Source organism: Elephas maximus, chromosome X (assembly GCF_024166365.1).
Source record: "Elephas maximus indicus isolate mEleMax1 chromosome X, mEleMax1 primary haplotype, whole genome shotgun sequence".
In the NCBI taxonomy this organism is placed as follows: domain Eukaryota; kingdom Metazoa; phylum Chordata; class Mammalia; order Proboscidea; family Elephantidae; genus Elephas; species Elephas maximus.
The window spans coordinates 50,770,690-50,789,640 of NC_064846.1; the positions used below are offsets into that span (position 1 = coordinate 50,770,690).

At 39.1% G+C, this 18,951-nt stretch overlaps 1 protein-coding gene across 3 annotated transcripts in view; it reads left to right on the forward strand.

The window, feature by feature from the left end:
• Window positions 1–18,951, forward strand: part of NUP62CL (nucleoporin 62 C-terminal like) — a 107,604-nt gene that overhangs the window by 17,907 nt on the left and 70,746 nt on the right. For all 3 annotated transcript variants that reach the window (XM_049872478.1, XM_049872479.1, XM_049872480.1), the window contains one exon: window positions 17,152–17,256. In XM_049872478.1, the coding sequence (XP_049728435.1) occupies window positions 17,199–17,256 (58 nt within the window). In that variant the 5' untranslated portion in view covers window positions 17,152–17,198. The remainder of the gene's footprint in view (window positions 1–17,151; window positions 17,257–18,951) is intronic.

An 18,951-nucleotide genomic window follows, 5' to 3' on the forward strand; every position in this document is an offset into this window, starting at 1 on the left:
CTCGGTGATTCTGCCTTCCATTTCCTCAATTCTGCTCCTCTGATTTTGTATTGAGTTGTCTACCTCTGTAATTTTATTGTTAATCTTCTGAATTTCTGATTGCTGTCTCTATGGATTCTTGCAGCTTATTTTTCATTATGTTCTTGAATAACCTTTTTAATTTCTTCAACTGCTTTAACTGTGTTCTTTGGCTTGTTCTGCGTATTGCCCGATCTCCTTGATCTCAATCGTGATGTCTTGACAAGTCGTGTATATTAATCTTTTTTATTTTGCATCGGTAGTTCCATGAAGGCACCTTCATCTAGAAAATTCCTTGATTCTTTGTTTTGAGAGCTTGTTGAAGTAGTCATGGTCTGCTTCTTTATGTGATTTGATACTGACTGTTGTTTCCGAGCCATCTATAAGTTATTGTATTAGGTTATTTTATGTTTGCTTACTGTATCCTAGTTTCTTGCTTTGTTTTGTTTTGATATACCAAAATAGGCCACTTGAGTGAGCTAGCTTGATTATTTTCTCCTTTGAAGCTCTAACGTCCTGTCACCAGATGGCTAGAGTTGTTATCAGGTATACGAGCCTGGGAGTCCATTCATTTCTCTTGTATGGATTCAGCTCAGGTGTCCAGGTAGTTGGCCATCAGGTGTGTAGTACAGGCTCTGTCCTACAGTCTTAGAGGGGCAAGGGTGATTGGTGTAGGTACAGGTACCTATTTGCGGCAGGGGGCTGACATCCATCCCCCAAGTGTCTGTGAGAAAAGCACATCCCTGTTCCCTAGAGTGCACAGGTGGGCAGGTTCTGCAGACAGACCCATGGGCACCCAATGCTTTTGTTTGTAAGGACCAGGAGGTACCAGTTATCCTTGGACCCCTGTCACAGGTCGCTGGGTGATGTGAGTGGAGCCACCAGTCCTTAGGCCCTTGATGTGGTAAGTGAGGACCCTGTTTAATAGGTAAAGTGGTGTCAAACAGCAACCACCCACCTCTCTACTGCACAGCTAAAACAGTTGCCGTCTGCCGACAAGGGCCTATTCTCCTGAAATAGGCCCACACAGGTCCATACAGGGGTGAAAGGTATTCAATGTCCATGTACCGTTTATGCCTGGACAGGAGCTGCTTCTGTCCTAAGCTCCCCAGGGTAGTGGAGCTGACAGATTATATTTTCCCCCAATTGTGAATTTATTCCTTCTCCAAGGCTGGAAAAATGACTCAGGATGCTCAGCAGAGCCTATCTCAGGCCCGGGGAAATTGACAGCCACTGATGCTGGCTTGGGGGCTGGGGGCATGGTAAAACATACACAAGTACTTAGCTTTTGCCATGAACACCAGTCTTCTCTGGTTCCAGAGGTGTGAGTAGGTTGTGCAGCTGGCTGTCTTTCTGTGAGGAAACTGCGGCCAGAATGCTACCACCGGGCCACCACAGTTGCTTCCAGGAATGGTGCCTGAGCATTCCTGGCAATTCAGGTCCAGCAACTCCTCTCCGCTTCTGAACCATCTCTCCCTCCCTCTGCCGCTCAGTCTGTTTTCTAACATTGCCTTTGATGTTCAGGGCTCCTAGCTTGTCATAAATATAATCATTTCACTTGTTTTTTCAGGTCTTTGTTGTAAGAGGGATCATCGGAAGCATCTAACTACTCTGCCATCTTGGCCCCTCCCATCTTTTGATTTCTTGACTTCTGCTTCCATGGTTGTTGATTGTGGATCCAAATAAAATGATATCCTTGACAACCTCAATCTTTTCTCCATTTATCATGATGTTGCTTATTGGTCCAGTTGTGAGGATTTTTGTTTTCTTTATGTTGAGGTGTAATCCATACTGAAAGCTGTGGTCTTTGGTCTTCATTAGTAAGTGCTTCAAGTCCTCTTCACTTTCAGCAAGCAAGGTTGTGTCATCTGCATAACGCAGGTTGTTAATGAGGCTTCCTCCAATCCCGATGCCCCGTTCTTCATATAGTCCAGCTTCTTGGATTATTTGCTCAGCATACAGTTTGAATAGGTATGGTGAAAGGCTACAACCCTGACGCACAGCTTTCCTGACTTTAAACCACGCAGTGTCCCCTTGTTCTGTCCAAATGACTGCCTCTTCATTTATGTACAAGTTCCTCATGAGCACAATTAAGTGTTCTTCCTATTCTTAGCAGTGTTATCCATAATTTGTTGTGATCCACACAGTCAAATGCCTTAGCATAGTCAATAAAACACAGGTAAACATTTTTCTGGTATTCTCTGCTTTCAGCCAGGATCTATCTGACATCAGCAATGATAGCCCTGGTTCCACATCCTCTTCTGAAGCTGGCCTGAATTTCTGGCAGTTCCCTGTCGATATACTTCTGCAGTCATTTTCGAATGCTCTTCAGCAAAATTTTGCTTGCATGTGATATTAATGATATTGCTCTTAGATTCAATGTAATATTTTTTGGAGCTGATTTCTTATATTGCCTTTCAGAGCTAGCATATAAAAACTAATTTTTCATCACATTTCATCTGTTAATCGTATTTGAGATAGAATTATAAGTTCACAATTATTTTCCTTTAGCACTGTAGATATTTTATTTTCTTCTACCTATTTTTTATTAATGCTGGAAAGCCTGCTGTCAATCTGATTGTTACTCCTCAGTAGGTAAACCTGTTTCTTTGCTCTGGTAACTTTCAGAATTTTATCTTTATACTTAATATTCTAGGATTTTAGTGTATTGTATATAAAGGGTATGTGTGTATGAATGGTGGTGGGGGGAGGTTGTCTGCTTGCACTTGGTGACCTTTTTAATCTGAAGACTCATTTTTTCTTCAGCTCTAGAAAACTCATTAACTCTGAGTATTGTCTCTGCCATTTGCTTTTTTTCATTATGGCATTCCTTTTGGATGTATATTGGTGCTTTTCTTGCTTTCTCCTTGTCTCTTAATTTTTGTTTTCCATCAGTTTATCTGCCCTGTATTCAGGAGATTTCCTCTGTTTTATCTTCTAATTCACTGATTTTTGTTTTCTATTCAATCCTTCTTGTCTGCTATTTAAATCTATCTCTTGAGCCTTTTTATTTCTAATGATATGTTTCTTGGATTTCTTTTTTTTTTTTTTACCTTCACTTGTTTTTTATGTATGTCATTTCTTTCTTGAGCTCTTTAAACGTATTTTAAAGTATCATTCAGATTGGTCTATTATTAATTTATTAGATGAGAATTCTCTTATTTTTTGAGTCTATACACTGTTTTAAGAGGTTGAACTTACTTAGATGTTTTATAATTCTTTTCTATGAGTTAATCTTCTGGGGGCTTTTTTGGACCATTTGTGACCTAAGGAAGTAGAGGCTTACCTCTTGAGTGCTGTCATGGTTGCCTCTGCTGGGCCCTAAGGGTTGCATCAGCTCCTAATCAGTTTTTTTGCTACCATGTTAGCTTGACATTTCCACACCACAATAGGAAATTGAATTTGAGTCATCTATGGATATCATCTCTGCAAGCTTAGGGTTCCCATGTCTCTTCATTGTCTTTTTCATCCTTATGTAGATGTTTCCCAGATTTAAGCTTTACCTTGGTCTCTGCTACTTGTGGAGGCTCAAATTGTACCCACAATACAGCATTACATTTCCAGCTGTTAAGGCATACAACTAATTCAAGTTACCCCTTTGGGCTAAGCAGCTTCAGCTTCTGCTCATGAATTCCCTCTCCATCTGGCACCTGGAAATACATCTTTCCTTCTTGAAAAACTGTACTTGGTGTTTCTAAACAATATTTTTATTATATGAATTTCAACTGGCATTTAAGAAGGAGTGATTCCAGTATGAGTTCCATCCACCATCTTGACTTGGAGGTCTCAATGAGATAATCTAAAAAATTTTTTTTTCTTCCATTACTCTCTTATATCCTTATAGGGTTTGGAGTCATGAAAAAAAAAATCGCTGTCGAGTCTATTCTGACTCATAGCAACCCTATAGGACGGAGTAGAACTGCCCCACAGAGTTTCCAAGGAGCAGCTGGTGGATTTGAACTGCTGACCTTTTGGTTAGCAGTCGTAGCTCTTAACCACTGTGCCATCAGGACACAGTGAGCAGGTTTAATTTTGGAGGAACTGGTACCTCAGTAGGTAGGTTCACTTCTAACTCTGCAAAGGCAACTCCCACCATTTCAACTACAGGGTTTACTTTCTCTACACCTGGTAAAGAAAAACACATTGCCGTTGAGTTGATTCCAACTTGTAGCGACCCCATAGGTAAAGGAGGATTTAATTCTGGTACTCTTCCCCGACTAGCTGCAAGTACATCTTCTACCGGCCTATTATTACTCAGTAACCCAGCTCAAGCTGTACTTTCCTTAGGGTAAGAGCGATACAGTTTCTGATTCTTTCAGTGACTGCAAAGGTCATCAATCATTTCTCAAAGACAAACTTTCAGTTTAGAATATAGAAAGGGTAAAGAGATATTATGACATTTCATAGTCAACCGTTTGAAATTATGCCACTCATTCCCAAGGTAGTCTTATAAATCGAGGCCATCACAGAATTGAGGCACGTTGAATTCTGATCTGTGGTCTCCATTTTATGTGAGCCATAGGAGGAATATTTACTGAGTTTTGGAAATACATCATCTTGAAATTAGGCTCCTTGCTTATTAAGTGTCTCTCTCTAGAGAGATATTTATCTATTGATCTTTGTAATGACCTTGAATATACATTCTTCCCTCCTGCATCTTAGAATTTTTAAAGGAGGTGCTGTTTTAATGCCTTTCTTTGTAAACCCACTTGGGTCTAGCCATTTCTTACAGTAGCACGTGATCGCCTCATGAAAGCTGGGGTATTTCCTTCTGGAATTCTCACCTCTTCTATTATAGCAAACTAATAACTTGTGATTGAGTGCTAAATAATCTTTCTTGGGAAGAGTAACTTAAATATTGAAGCATGTTTTTGTGAGTCATGAAATACATTTAAAAATTTCTAGAAATTCTAATAAAGGAATGCCTCTTGTTTGACTTTGTAATTCAGTGTCTAACAAAAGCTTACCTTGTTTAATAAAGTCTGCCACACTGGTAGAAAGAGGAAATGTATGTCCTGTTGAGTCTATTGAAAACAGAATTTTCCGAACTACTCTTTCCCTACTGAAGCATTTTTAACTTGTTGTTAGGTGCCGTCAAGTCGCTTCTGACTCATAGCAACCCTATGCACAACAGAATGAAACACTGCCCAGTCCTGCACCATCCTCACATTTGTTGCTATGCTTGAGCCCATTGTTGCAGCCACTGTGTCAATCCATCTCATTGAGGGTTTTCCTCTTTTTCACTGACCCTCTGCTTTACCAAGTGTAATGTCCTTCTTCAGGAACTGATCCCTCCTGATAACATGTCCAAAGTATGTGAGACGTAGTCTCGCCATCCTTGCTTCCAAGGAGCATTCTGGTTGTACTTCTTCTGAGACAGATTTGTTCATTGTTTTGGCAGTCCATGGTGTATTCAATATTCTTTGCCAACATCACAATTCAAAGGTGTCAGTTCTTCTTTGGTCTTCCTTATTCATTGTCCAGCTTATCCATGGGTATGAGGTGATTGAAAATACCATGGCTTGAGTCAGGTGCATCTTAGTCTTCAAGGTGACATCTTTGTTTTTCAACACTTTCAAGAGATCTTTTTTCAGCTGATTCACCCAATGCAATGCATCTTTTGACTGCTGTTTCCATGAGTTTTGACCACCAGGGTAAAATGAAATCCTCGACAACCTCAATCTTTTCTCCATTTATCATGATGTTACTTATTGGTCCAGTTGTGAGGATTTTTGTTTTATGATGAAGTGTAATCCAGGCTGTGGTCTTTGATCTTCATCAGTAAGTGCTAAAGTCCTCTTCACTTTCAGCAAGCAAGGTTGTGTCTTCTGCATAATGCAGGTTGTTAATGAGGCTTCCTCCAATCCCAATGCCCCGTTCTTCTTTGTATAGTCCAGCTTCTCAGATTATTTGCTCAGCATGTGGATTGAGTAGGTGTGGTGAAAGGCTATAACCCTGATGCGCACCGTTCCTGACTTTAAACACATGCAGTATCCCCTCGTTCTGTATGAACAACTGCCTCTTGATCTATGTACAGATTCCTCCTGAGCACAATTAAGTGTTCTGGAATTCCCATTCTTCACAATGTTATCCATAATTTTTTATGATCCACGCAGTTCAATGTCTTTGCATAGTCAATAAAACAGGGAAACATCTTTCTGGTATTCTCTGCTTTCAGCCAGTATCCCTGGTTCCATATGCTCTTCTAAATCCATCTTGAATTCCTGGCAGTTCCCTGTCAATATAGTGCTGCAGCCGCTTTTGAATGATCTCCAGCAAAGTTTTGCTTGCATGTGGTATTAATGATATTGTTTGATAATGTCTGCATTCCATTGGATCACCTTTCTTGGGAATAGGCATAAAGGTGGATCTTTTCCAGTCAGTTGGCCAGGTAGCTGTCTTCCAGATTTCTTGGCACAGATGAGCGAGCACTTCCAGCACTGCATCCATTTGTTGAAACATTTCAATTGGTATTCTGTCAATTCCTGGAACCTTGTTTTCGCCAAAGCCTTCAGTGCAGTTTGGACTTCTTCCTTTGGTACTATCAGTTCTCGATCACATGGTACCCCCTGAAATAGTTGAACATTGACCAATTCCTTTTGGTTTAGTGACTCTGTGTATTCCTTCCATCTTCTTTTGATGCTTTTTGTGTCGCTTAATATTTTCCCTGTAGAATCCTTCAGTATTGCTACTTGAGGACTGAATTTTTTATTCAGTTCTTTCAGCTTGAGAAATGCTGAGTGCGTCCTTCCCTTTTGGTTTTGAATCTCCAGGTCTTTGCACATGTCATCATAATACTTTGTCTTCTCGAGCCACCCTTTGAAATCTTCTATTCCTCTCTTTTACTTCATCATTTTTTCCTTTTGCTTTAGCTACTCGATGTTCAAGAGTAAGTTTCAGAGTCTCTTCTGACAACCATTTAGGTCTTTTCTTCCTCTCCTATCTTTTTAACGACCTCTTGCTTTCTTCATGTATGATGCCCTTGATGTCATTCCATAACTTTTCTGGTCGTTAGTGTTCAACACATCAAATCTATTCTTGAGATGGTCTCTAAATTCAGGTGGGATATACTCAAGGTTATACTTTGGCTCTCATGGACTTGGATCACATTAGGAGCCCTGGTGGTACAATGGTTAAAGCACTCAGCTGCTAACCAAACTGTTGGCGTTTTGAACCCACCAGCCACTCTGCGGGAGAAAGATTTGGCAGTCTGCTTCTGTAAAGATTTCAGCCTTGGAAACTCTATGGGGCAGTTCTACTCTGTCCTGTAGAGTCACCATGTGTCAGAATCAACTCCAGAGCAGTGGGCTTGGTTTGGGTCAAATTAGGTAACCGTTATCTGTGGATGAACAAATAGACACCTCAGTACGTGTATTCATATTTTAACATCTGGTTATCTTTCCTCCCATATTGAGAAACGGTTCATGTTTAAAACTTACTTTAATACATGGAAGGTCAGCTCAACTGGACTGGACTGGACCAAAAGCAAAGAAGTTTCCGGGATAAAATGAATACTTCAAAGGTCAGGGGAGCAAGGGCGGGGGTTTGGGAACCATGGTTTAAGGGGACTTCTAAGTCAATTGGCAAAATAATTCTATTATGAAAACATTCTGCATCCCACTTTGAAATGTGGCATCTGGGGCCTTAAAAGCTAACAAGCGGCCATCTAAGATGCATCAATTGGTCTCAACCCACCTGGAGCAAAGGAGAATGAAGAACACCAAGGTCACATGACAACTAAGAGCCCAAGAGACTGACTGCCCTCACAGGGAGCACAATAGAGAACCCCTGAGGGAGCAGGAGATCAGTGGGATGCAGACCCCAAATTCTCATAAAAAGACCATACTTAATGGTCTGACTGTGACTAGAGGAATCCCGGCGGTCATGGTCCCCAAACCTTCTGTTGGCACAGGACGGGAACCATCCCCGAAGACAATTCATCAGACATGAAAGGGACTGGACAGTGGGTGGGAGAGAGATGCTGATGAAGAGTGAGCTAATTATATCAGGTGGACACTTGAGACTGTGTTGGCATCTCCTGTCTGGAAGGGGGATGGGAGGATAGAGAGAGTTGGAGGCTGGCAAAGTCTTCACGAAAGGAGAGACTGGAAGGGCTGACTCATTAGGGGGAGAGCAAGTGGGAGTAAGGAGTAAGATGTATATTAACTTATATGTGACAGACTGACTTGATTTGTAAACGTTCACTTGAAGCTCAATAAAAGTTAATAAAAAAAAAACTTTAACAGGAGCTATGTTACCTGACTGCCATTTACTATGTCAGCATCCTTACTAATGTTGTTAACAAGCAGTACCCCCATCAAACCAAATGACAGCACCACTCCTTTTGCTTTTGGCTCTGCTACCACCTCTGGTACTCAGTCTGCAACAACCACAGAGTTCCCTTTCATCTGTGGACGCTCATCAGACCGGGAGCACCAGTTTCAATATTGTCTCGATGGGAAACGCTGCTCAGCATGTGCAGGATTACCCCTCACTCCTGCTACTTAGGCGTCTACTGGAACAATTGCTACCAAATCAGTCGCTCCCTTCAGCCTTGGTGTATAGTCCATGGGTAAAGTGTAAACTCTCTCTAATGAAGAAGCACAGGCTTCGGGGTTGATTTTGAGATTCTTCTTTGATTGACTCAAATCCAAATGTGGTCACTTCTCTTGTTGATGGTTAATAGTATTGCTGAATGTGGTAAACGTTAAATACAAACTGCTCCTTCTGGTTTTGCAGCTTTAGGTTAGAACCTAGAAATGTTTGTTTTGGAAAATGTTACAACCTTCTGAGAACCACTTGTCTAGTTAAATTGGCATTTACTAATAACACAGCTCTACTGAAGTGTTTTATTCAATTATTTAATTATGGTGTTTAGCAAATACATTCTTATTCACATCTGTTGATATGTTCTTTTTTACCTTTCTAAAATAAAACTTCTGAAATGAAATTTATCAGGAGGTACAATAGATCAAAAAAGAATAAAGAGTAGTGAAACCCTGGTGGCGTAGTGGTTAAGTGCTACGGCTGCTAACCAAAGGGTCGGCAGTTTGAATTCGCCAGGCGCTCCTTGGAAACTCTACGGGGCAGTTCTACTCCGTCCTATAGGGTCGCTATGAGTCAGAATCGATTCGAGGGTACTGGGTTTTTTGGGGTATAAGATTTTAGAGAATATTAAAATAGTAATGTAATAACAAAATAAATTATATGGCTTGGTAGGGCAATGGTATATTCCTGCTAAAATACTTTGGCTAGTGGAGGGAGACATTTTACATGCCATACATGGGTTTAGATTTATAAGAAACATCTAAACTTTTCCAGAGTGGCTTACCATTTTAAATTCCCACCAGCAATGTATGTGTAATCCAGCTTCTTTGCACCCTCACTGTCGTTTGCTGTTATCACTATTTTTTACTTTAGCCGTATGTGTTATAAATTCTCACAGTCTACTAGTATCATCGTTTTACCAGTCTGAAGTATAGGAAGCTTTCCTCCCTTTTCACCATTTAACCCCTCCCCATTTATAATATAATTGTTTTAAAAATATTCACTCTACATTCATTTCGAACCACATCAGACAGTGTTACAATTTTTGCTTCAACCACCAAATATAATTTAGAAAACTCAAGATGAAAAGGAAAGCCTATTATACTTACCCATTTTTTTCCCTTTGATTGTTCTTTCTTGCTTCCTGAGGCTCCAAGATTCCTTTTAGTGTTTCCTTGCTGTTTAGAGAACTTGTTTTAGTGGTCTCCTGGTAACAGATTCTCTGAATCTTCCTTCATTTCCCAATGCCTTGCTTTCTCCTTCATTCCTGAAGGATATTTTTGCTGGATATAGGATTCACAGTTGACAGTTTTTTTTTCTTTTAGCAGCAGAAAAATATTGTGCTACTTCCTGCAATCCTTCGTTGTTTCCAATGAGAAATCCACTGTCATCTGAGTAATTTTTCTTCTGTAGGTTAGATGGTCGTTTCTTTTGCTGCTTTCAAGACGTTTTGTCTTTAGTTTCCAGAAGCTTAATCATTATGCATCTTGGTGTGGATGTTTTTGGGTTTATCCTCTTTAGGATTTCCTCAGCTTCTTGAATCTTTAGGCTTATGTCTCTTGCCCAGTTTGGGAAGTTTTCAGCTATAATTTCTTTGAGCACTTTTTCAGCCCTGCCCTCCTCCTCCTCTTGTTTCCAATGACATGAATGTTAGATCTTATAGTCCCACAGGACCTGGTGCTCTGTTTATGCTTTTTTCAGTCTATTTTCTCTCTGTTTTTCAGATTGGGTAATTTCTATTATTCTACTATCTAGTTCACTGATTCTTTTCTAGGTCCCCTTCATTCTGCTAACATCTCTGTCAGTTTGGTGTTGGCACCTATTGATTGCCTTCTTACATTCAGTTTGAAATCTTCCTGGTTCTTGGTTGAATGAGTGATTTTCAATTGAAACCTGGACATTTTTATATTGTTATGAGACTCTAGATCTGCTTTAACCTTTTGTTTTAGCTTCTTTATTTAGCATTGCTTGGCAGGGGAAGAAAAAGTGTCGCCTCATTACTGCCAGGTAGGGGAATAGAGCTTCAATTTCCCCAGTCTCCGTTGACACCAGAGACTGGGAGCTTCTAGTTACTGCTGGTGAGGGGATAGGAGCTTCTGCCCCTGACGTGGTCTCTACTGATACTGTGAAGGGGGAGTTTATTAGCATCTGGCAGCAATGAAGGACCTGGCTCCCTACTTGACCTTCTCTGACACCATTCTGGCACAGGTGTTACCACCTCATGAGGGTGGAAGATTTAAAAGCAGGAACGCAGATGCTTTTACATCAGTGTTCATTACAACACTGGTCACAATAACCAAAAGGTAGAAACAGCCTAAATATCCATCAGCAGATGAATGGATGGATAAAATAGGGTACATATATATGATGGAATGTTACTCAACCATAAAGAGAAATGAAGTCCCGATATATGCTATAACATGGATGAACCTTGAAATTATGTTGCGTGAAATAAGTCAGTCACAAAAGGACAAATACTGTATGATCCCACTTATATGAAATATCTAGACTAGGCAAATGTATAGAGACCAAAGTTTATTAGTGGCTATCAGGGATAAGAAAAAAAAAAAAAGCGGGATAGGAGATGGAAAAGGGGACTCACTGCTTAGGTGACACTGAGCTTCTGTTAAGGGTGATGGGAAAATTTGAAAATGGATAATGGTGATGGTTGGACATGATAAACATAACTAATGTCCCTGAATTTTACATGTGAAGACCGTTGAAATGACAAATATTTTGTTAACATGTATTTACCACAACAAAAACAGTAAAAACAAAATGAAAAATAAATGACAAAATGGGGGAGGGAAATATTTGCAATTTGACAAAACAGCTTTGATACAGACTCCTTTTAAAAATCAGGAATAAGAAGACAATAAGCCAATGTGATAATGAACAGATGACATGAATAGACAATTTCAAATGAAAAAATTAAAGTAGCCATTAAACCTACATTAAAGATTCAGTCTTACTGGTAGGCAATGAAGTGTAAAGATTAAACGCCTTTACTATAAAATTGGTTATTTCCTTAATAGTATGTATGCAGTGCTTCTCCTAAATGATATGCCGCTGTACACATTTTAAGTAGCTGGAGGTATGTGGTAATGTGCCCAGTTTCTTCCTAGCATCTCCCCTTTCCCCACTCCTTTCCTTCCTTGTGCTGTGGACCTAGTTGTTTTGGATAGCAGAGTCTTACATCATATATTGCTGTGATTTGTGCAACAGTTGGAGACAGGCAGCAATAGATTCAAGTGCAGTTACTTATTAAGCACTTTTTCCTTTTAAAGAGGAAATAGAATATCTGTAATTAAATTTTGAAGTCTGGAAAAAATTCATTTCAGCAGAAACATTTGGTGAATACTTACTACCCTGTGCCATGTACTACGCTCTGTAAAAACCAGTTGCCATGGAAACAACTGAAATGTCCATCAACAAATGAATGGGTAAGCAAAATGGGGTGTATACATACAATGTAATATTACACAGCTATAAAAAAATGAAGTTCTGATATTTACCCTTGAAAACATTATGCGAGTGAAATAAGTCATTCACAAAAGGACAAATACTGTATGATCTCACTTATATGAAATAAGCAAATATATAGAAGCCAAAGATTACTAATGGTTACGGGGTGGAGGGGGAAGGGGGAATTTTTCTTTAGGGGACACTGAGTTTATGTCAATGGTGGTGAAATATTTTGAAAACGGATAGCAATAATGGTAGCACAACATGAAAAATGTAATCAATGTGATTGAGTTGTAGATGTGGAAATTGTATTGGCAAATGTTTTGGTGTATATATTTTCACCACAATTTTTTTTTAAAGGAAACGAAAAACAGTTGCTGTCTAGTTGACTCTCACACATGGTGACCCCATGTGTGTCAGAACAGAACTGTGCTCCGTAGGATTTTCAATGACTAATTTTTCAGAAGTAGATTGGCAGGTCTTTCTTCCAAGGTGCCGCTAGGTGAACTCGAGCCTCCAACCTTTATAAGTTAGCAGCTGAGCACATTAACTGTTTGCACCACCCAGGGATTCATCTTTGTCATAGCATGAATCAGTACTTCATTCCTTTTTATGGCGAAATAAAATTCCATTGTATGGATATATACCACATTTTATTTATCCATTCATTAGTTGATGGACATTTGGGTCGTTTCTACTTTTTAGCTTGTATAAATAATGCTGCTGTGAACATTTGCGTACATAGATTTTAATGTAATATGTCATGTTTTTAATCAGGAGTAATACCTAGTAGTGGAATTGCTTGGTTATATGGTAATTCGGAATAGACTCGATAGCACTGTTTTTTTTTTTTATGGTAATTCTATGTTTAACCTTTTGAGGAACTGCCAGACTGTTTATGTAGCAGGTTCCATGTATTTGGATGTGGACATCTTTGGGGGCCATTTTTCTGTCTACCACACCATCTTAACAATATTAAGTCTTCTGATCCATAAACATAGGATCTTTCCATTTATTTAGGACTTCTGTAATTTCTATCAGTGATGTTTTGCATTTTTCGGTGTAAAAGTCTTACATTTCTTTTGTTAAATTTATTCTTCAGTATTTTATTCTTTCTGATGTGATTGTAAATGGTGTTATTGTCTTATTTTCATTTTTGGATTATTCATTACTAGTATATTGAAATGCAGTTAATTTTTTGAATATTGATTTTGTATCCTGAAACCTTGCTGAACTCCTTTATGAGGTCTAATAGTTTTTTGTGGGATTTCATCAGATTTTTATATATATAGCCATGTAATCTGTGAATAAACCGAATGCTTCAAAGGCCAGCGTTGCAGGGGTGGGGGTTTGGGGATTATGGTTTCAGGGAACATCTAAGTCAATTGGCATAGTAAAAATCTATTAAGAAAACTTTCTGCATCCCACTTTGGAGAGTGGCGTCTCGGGTCTTAAACACTAGCAAGTGGCCATCTAAGATGTATCACTTGGTCTCAACCCACCTGGAGCAAAGGAGACTGAAGAACACCAAAGACACAAGGTAAATATGAGCCCAAGAAACAGAGAGGGCCACATAAAATCAGAGAATACATCAGCCTAAGACCAGAAGAACTAGATGGTGCCCGGCTACAACTGATGTCTGTCCTGACAGGGAACACAACAGAGAATCCCTGATGGAGCAGGAGAGCAGTGGAATGCAAACCTCAAATTCTTGTAAAACGACCAGACTTTATGGTCTGACTGAGACTAGAAGGACCTGGGAGGTCACGCTCCCCAGACCTTCTGTTAGCCCAAGACTCGAACCATTCCCAAAGCCAACTCTTTAGACAGGGATTGGACAGGACTACAAGACAGAAAATGATACTGCAGAGGAGTGAGCTTCTTGGCTGAAGTAGACACATGAGACTATGTGGGCAGCTCCTGTCTGGAGGTAAGATGAGAAGGCAGAGGGGGACAGGAGCTGGTTGAGTGGACACGGGGAATACAGGGTGGAGCGGAGGAGTGTGCTGTTTCATTAGGAGGAGAGCAGCTAGGAGTACACAGCAAGGTGTGTATAAGTTTTTGTATAAGAGACTGACTTGGTCTGTAAACTTTCACTTAAAGAACAATAAATAAAAAAAGAAAGAGCAGACTTGCTGGCCTGACAGAGAATGGAAAAACCCTGAGAGTATGTCCCCCAGGCACCCTTTCAGCTCAGTGATGAAGTCACTCCTGAGGTTTACCCTTCAGCCAAAGATTGGACAGGCCCATGAAACAAAATGAGACTAAAGGGGCACAGCAGCCCAAGGGCAAGGACTAGAAGGCAGGAGGGGGCATGAAAGCTGGTAATTGGGAACCCAAGGGTGAGAAGGGAGAGTGTTGACATGTCATGGGGTTGTTAACCAGTGTCATAAAACAATATGTGTACTGTTTAGTGAGAAACTGGTTTATGTAAACCTTCATCTAAAAAAAATTGGTTTATGACACACCCTAAAAAATAAAATACATAACAAAAAAAAGTGACTGTACCAAGTTTAAATTCCTACAGCAGTGTATCAGGGTTCCAATTTTTAGATATCCTCCCCAACACTTGTTATTGTCCATCTTTTTGCCTTATCCAAGGTCATGAAGATTTATTCCTATGTTTTTTGTCCATTTTATCTAAGTTATTTAATTTGTTAGCATGAAATTGTTCCTAGTATTCCTTTATAATCCTTGTTTCTGCAAGGTCAGTGGAGATATCTTCTGTTTAATACTAATTTTTATAATTTGAATCTTCTCTTTTTTCACTTGATCAGTCTAGATAATGATTGGTCAATTTTGTTGATCTTTCCAGAAGAACCACCTTTTGATTTTATTGGTTTTCTCTGTTGTTTTTCTGTTCTCCATTTCATTAATACCTAGTCTAATCTTTATTATATCCTTTCTTCTGCTTGATTTGGGTTTAAGTTTGCTCTTCTTTTTCCAGTATGGAAAGTTAGTGTATTGTTTTGAGTTCTTCTTCTCTCATACAGGTGCTTAATCCCTCTAACCACTGCTTTAGGTGCATCCTATGAATTTTGGTATGTTGAATTTTTATTTTCATCATCTCAGAGTATTTTCTGATTTCCCTTGTAATTTCTTCTGTGACCCATTGGCTGCCTAGGAGTGTGTTATTTAATTTTCACATATTTGTAAATTTCCCAAATTTCTATATTTGATTTCTGCCTTCATTCCATTGTGGTCAGAGAACATACCTGTTACATTTATTGAGACTTGTTTTATTGTTTCCTTTAGTTCTTTGAATATATTTAAAATGTCTGCTTTGAAGTCTTTGCTAAATCTTATATTGCTGCCCTCTTATAGGTAGTTTCTGTTGCTGTTTTTTCTCCCTTTGTATGGGTGACATTTTCCTGTTTCTTTGCATATCTTGTAATATTTTGTTGAAAACTACATTTTAGGTACCATATTGTAGTAGGAGCCCTGGTGGCGCAGTGGTTAAGAGCTGGTCTGCTAACCAAAAGGTCAGCAGTTTGAATCCACCAGCCGCTCCTTGGAAACCCCATGGGGCAGTTCTGCTCTGTCCTATATGGTCGCTATGAGTCGGAATCGACTCGACAGCAACTTTTGTGTGTGTGTGTGTGTGTGTGTGTGTGTGTGTGTGTGTGTGTGTGTGTGTTTTGTAGTAACTACGGTTGTTGATCATCACCCCCTTCTGTGGCTTGTTTCTCGTTTGCCTATTTGTTTTGTGACTTGACTGTACTTTTTTCGTGAAATCTGTTTCCTCTGCAGTATGAAGCCTCTGATGTTGCTTTTCAAAGGGTGCAGCTTTTACCATGTGCACAATCAGTCTTCTGGGATAAAATGGTCTTATCAAGGTTGTGTTTATCACTTTTCCTGATCTCCATGTTAAGCTGTCTGCCTCTGTCAGTATCACACTCAGCTGTTAGGCTCCCCTGATTGCTGGCTGAAGGCTCTATTGTTTTTGTCAGTGCCCTCCAGCATAAATTCCAGTCTGATCCAAATAAATTTGGGCTCTCTTTGCAGGAATAGTTTTTGAGGCCAGTCTTTGAGGTTTGTTTTGAACCCCTGGAAGGTTCTTCTTACCTCTTTCTTTCCCTGGTTCTCTTTGGTAAACTAGGTGGCCTACAGCTTAGCTTGTTGCTCTCATGAAGCTATGCCGCCTGTTGATTGCTTCCCACCAAAATCAACTTTGTTTTTGAGAATATCCTTCAGCTTGAACTTCTTCATACTCTGTTTCAAATAACATCAGTTTCTTTAGGGATAGATTGAGAGCCCTCTGTTCTTATGGACTACCTCTATCCCTGGCAAAAATATTTGAGCCACTACTTTGGGCACTGGGCAGGGACAGTAGTAGCCTTTGGTCTTCTTTCCCTCTTCAGGTGTGAAACCTCTGTCCTATGAATGAGCTTGGGTGAGGTGATCATGACAAGGGTTATCAGGGCTCCAGTATTCCTAGCCTGCCACCAACTACAGTAGAGCCTTTGTCCTGTGATTGAGGGCTCAGTGTTGGAGGTTATGAGAAATGATGGCTGCCTGTCCTTCCCATTGACATACTGTATCCCTTGACTAAGAACTGCGGGGAGAGAGTTTAGTCCTCTTGGTCACTCCTGCCTTGAGTATAGCTTCTTTCAAGCTGAGCAAGGGGACAGGGAGAGGAAGGAAGTGGGTTGTGACTTAAATGCTACAGACTCATCACTGTTCTGAGCTTTAGTAGATTTTTTTCAAATAAATGTTTCTTCATTTGCTCTGTGCCCTAAGGAGAATTTCCAGAGATTTCAAATGGTTGTTTTGTTTTTTATAATTTTTACCAGTTATGGCAGTTTCATTGGGGTAACAGGTTTGTGGGCTTATTATTGGCATCATTCTGGAAGTAGATTCCCCTGTTCTCTTTATTTTTTTAGTAAAGTAGAATTGCTTTGTTATGATTGTCCTAGAAGGCAGGCCATACTAAGCTGTACCAATAAGCTATTTTTTTTTAATCAGGCTTTTACTACGTGATATTTATTAGGTTTCAGCATACTTGATCTTCCTCGCTTTGTTTTTGTTTCTCCATAATAATAAACATTTTTAAAATGGTGTTTTACTTTCAAAAATTATTTTTAATGACATTTTTTTTCTTTTTGTTACATTGACCTTTAGGTTTGACTCCAGCATCTACTGCTGCCACCACCACTAGTTCAAACACTATGCTGTTTACCTCAATATCAAATGCTTCTACCTCTACTGCTGCCTCTGGGTTCTCATGTAAGTTACTCATTTCAGAGAAAATATTATTATTTCCCATTAGGCCACATAACTGAAGCTATGGATTTCCAATATCTCTTAATTATCATTTGAACTCACTTATAACTGCTGGTATCAATAGTAGCTTTACTAAAGATCTAATTGTTATGGCTTTAGTAATAAATTTCATATTAATGTGGTTATTACAGCTTAAAGTGGTAACTTTAGGCATATCATCCTTGAGCATTGTTTTGAAACAACTTCTTGAAGCTAATAGAAATAGAAAGAGTGGGAGTTTTTCCAAATATTTCTGAAGGGAAGAAGTCTTATTATCCATGTAAATAAGGTAAAATGGGAAACAAATGTTGGAGCTTTACCATATATATATATACATATATATATATATAAAACCCAGTGCATCCATACACACACACACACATACATGTGTGTATACATATACACACATGTATGTGTGTGTGTGTATATATATATATATGTGTGTATAAACTAACTCAGTGCGGTAAACCCACTGCTGTCAAGTCGATTCCGACTCATAGCGACCCTACAGGACAGAGCAGAACTGCCCAATGGAGTTTCCAAGGAGTGCCTGGTGGATTCAAACTGCCGACTTCTTGGTTAGCAGCCGTAGCACTTAACCGCTACGCCACCAGGGTTTCCATATATGTATATACTGTGTGATGTCTCATGACCTCGCCCCTTGAGGGGGAACATTTGGATGCTTTGAGCTGAGAAGTGGACAGTAACTGTCTTATAATCCCAACTCCTTTGCTACACATCTTCCTCTGGAAGAGTAATAACAAATGTTGAAAATATTAAATTCTGTATATGCCTTAGGCAATTTTTTCTAACAGATCTATATGAGCTGACTGCTTTCAGCAGGGTATCTTCTTCACATTGCCATGATGTTCATCGTTAAACTTTGTTGTATTTTATCCTAACTGTAATATGGACCCCTAAAAACCCTATTATAGCAATGTTGGCACCATTCCAGTGAATAAAACTTACCAGAAAACAAAACTTGTTGATAGTTACTCTATTGTAAAGAATAGTGCCATATCGTCCCATCCTTTTGTGCAGTTAGCCTAGGTAAACATTAGTTAAAATTGCTGGTTACTATACAAGTTGCATTTTCTACCAAGTAGACTTCAGTTTTTAGACATGAGTATAATTCTGGAAACTTTGATATATGTAAGCAATATCTTCTGAACGATGATAAATTTCATGAATATGACAGTGTTTGAGCTTTGGAGTAAAATTTTTGAATTCAAGTTCTATCAAAGACTTGCTCTCCAACCTTTGACAGGCATTTTTTTTCCCTTCCTGTCTTTGATGTCCTTGCCTACAAAATGAAAAGAAATTTCAGCCATGGTATTTTTTAAAATTATCTTTAATGAGGAATAAATTACATGTCATAAAATTCACTTATTGTAAGTGTAGAATTCAAAGATTTTTAATAAAATTACTGAATTATGTAACCATTACCATATCCAGTTTTAGAACATTTTCATCATCCCAATAAGATCCTTCAGTCTCAAACAACTAGTAATCTGCCTCCATACATTTACCTTTTCTCGACATCTCATATAAATGGATTGACCATAGTTTTTTGAAGTTTAACCAAAAGTTTCAAAGGGGGGATCAGATGAAAATGGTTCCCTATAAACTCCTCACTGTTTTTTTTATTATTATTAAAAA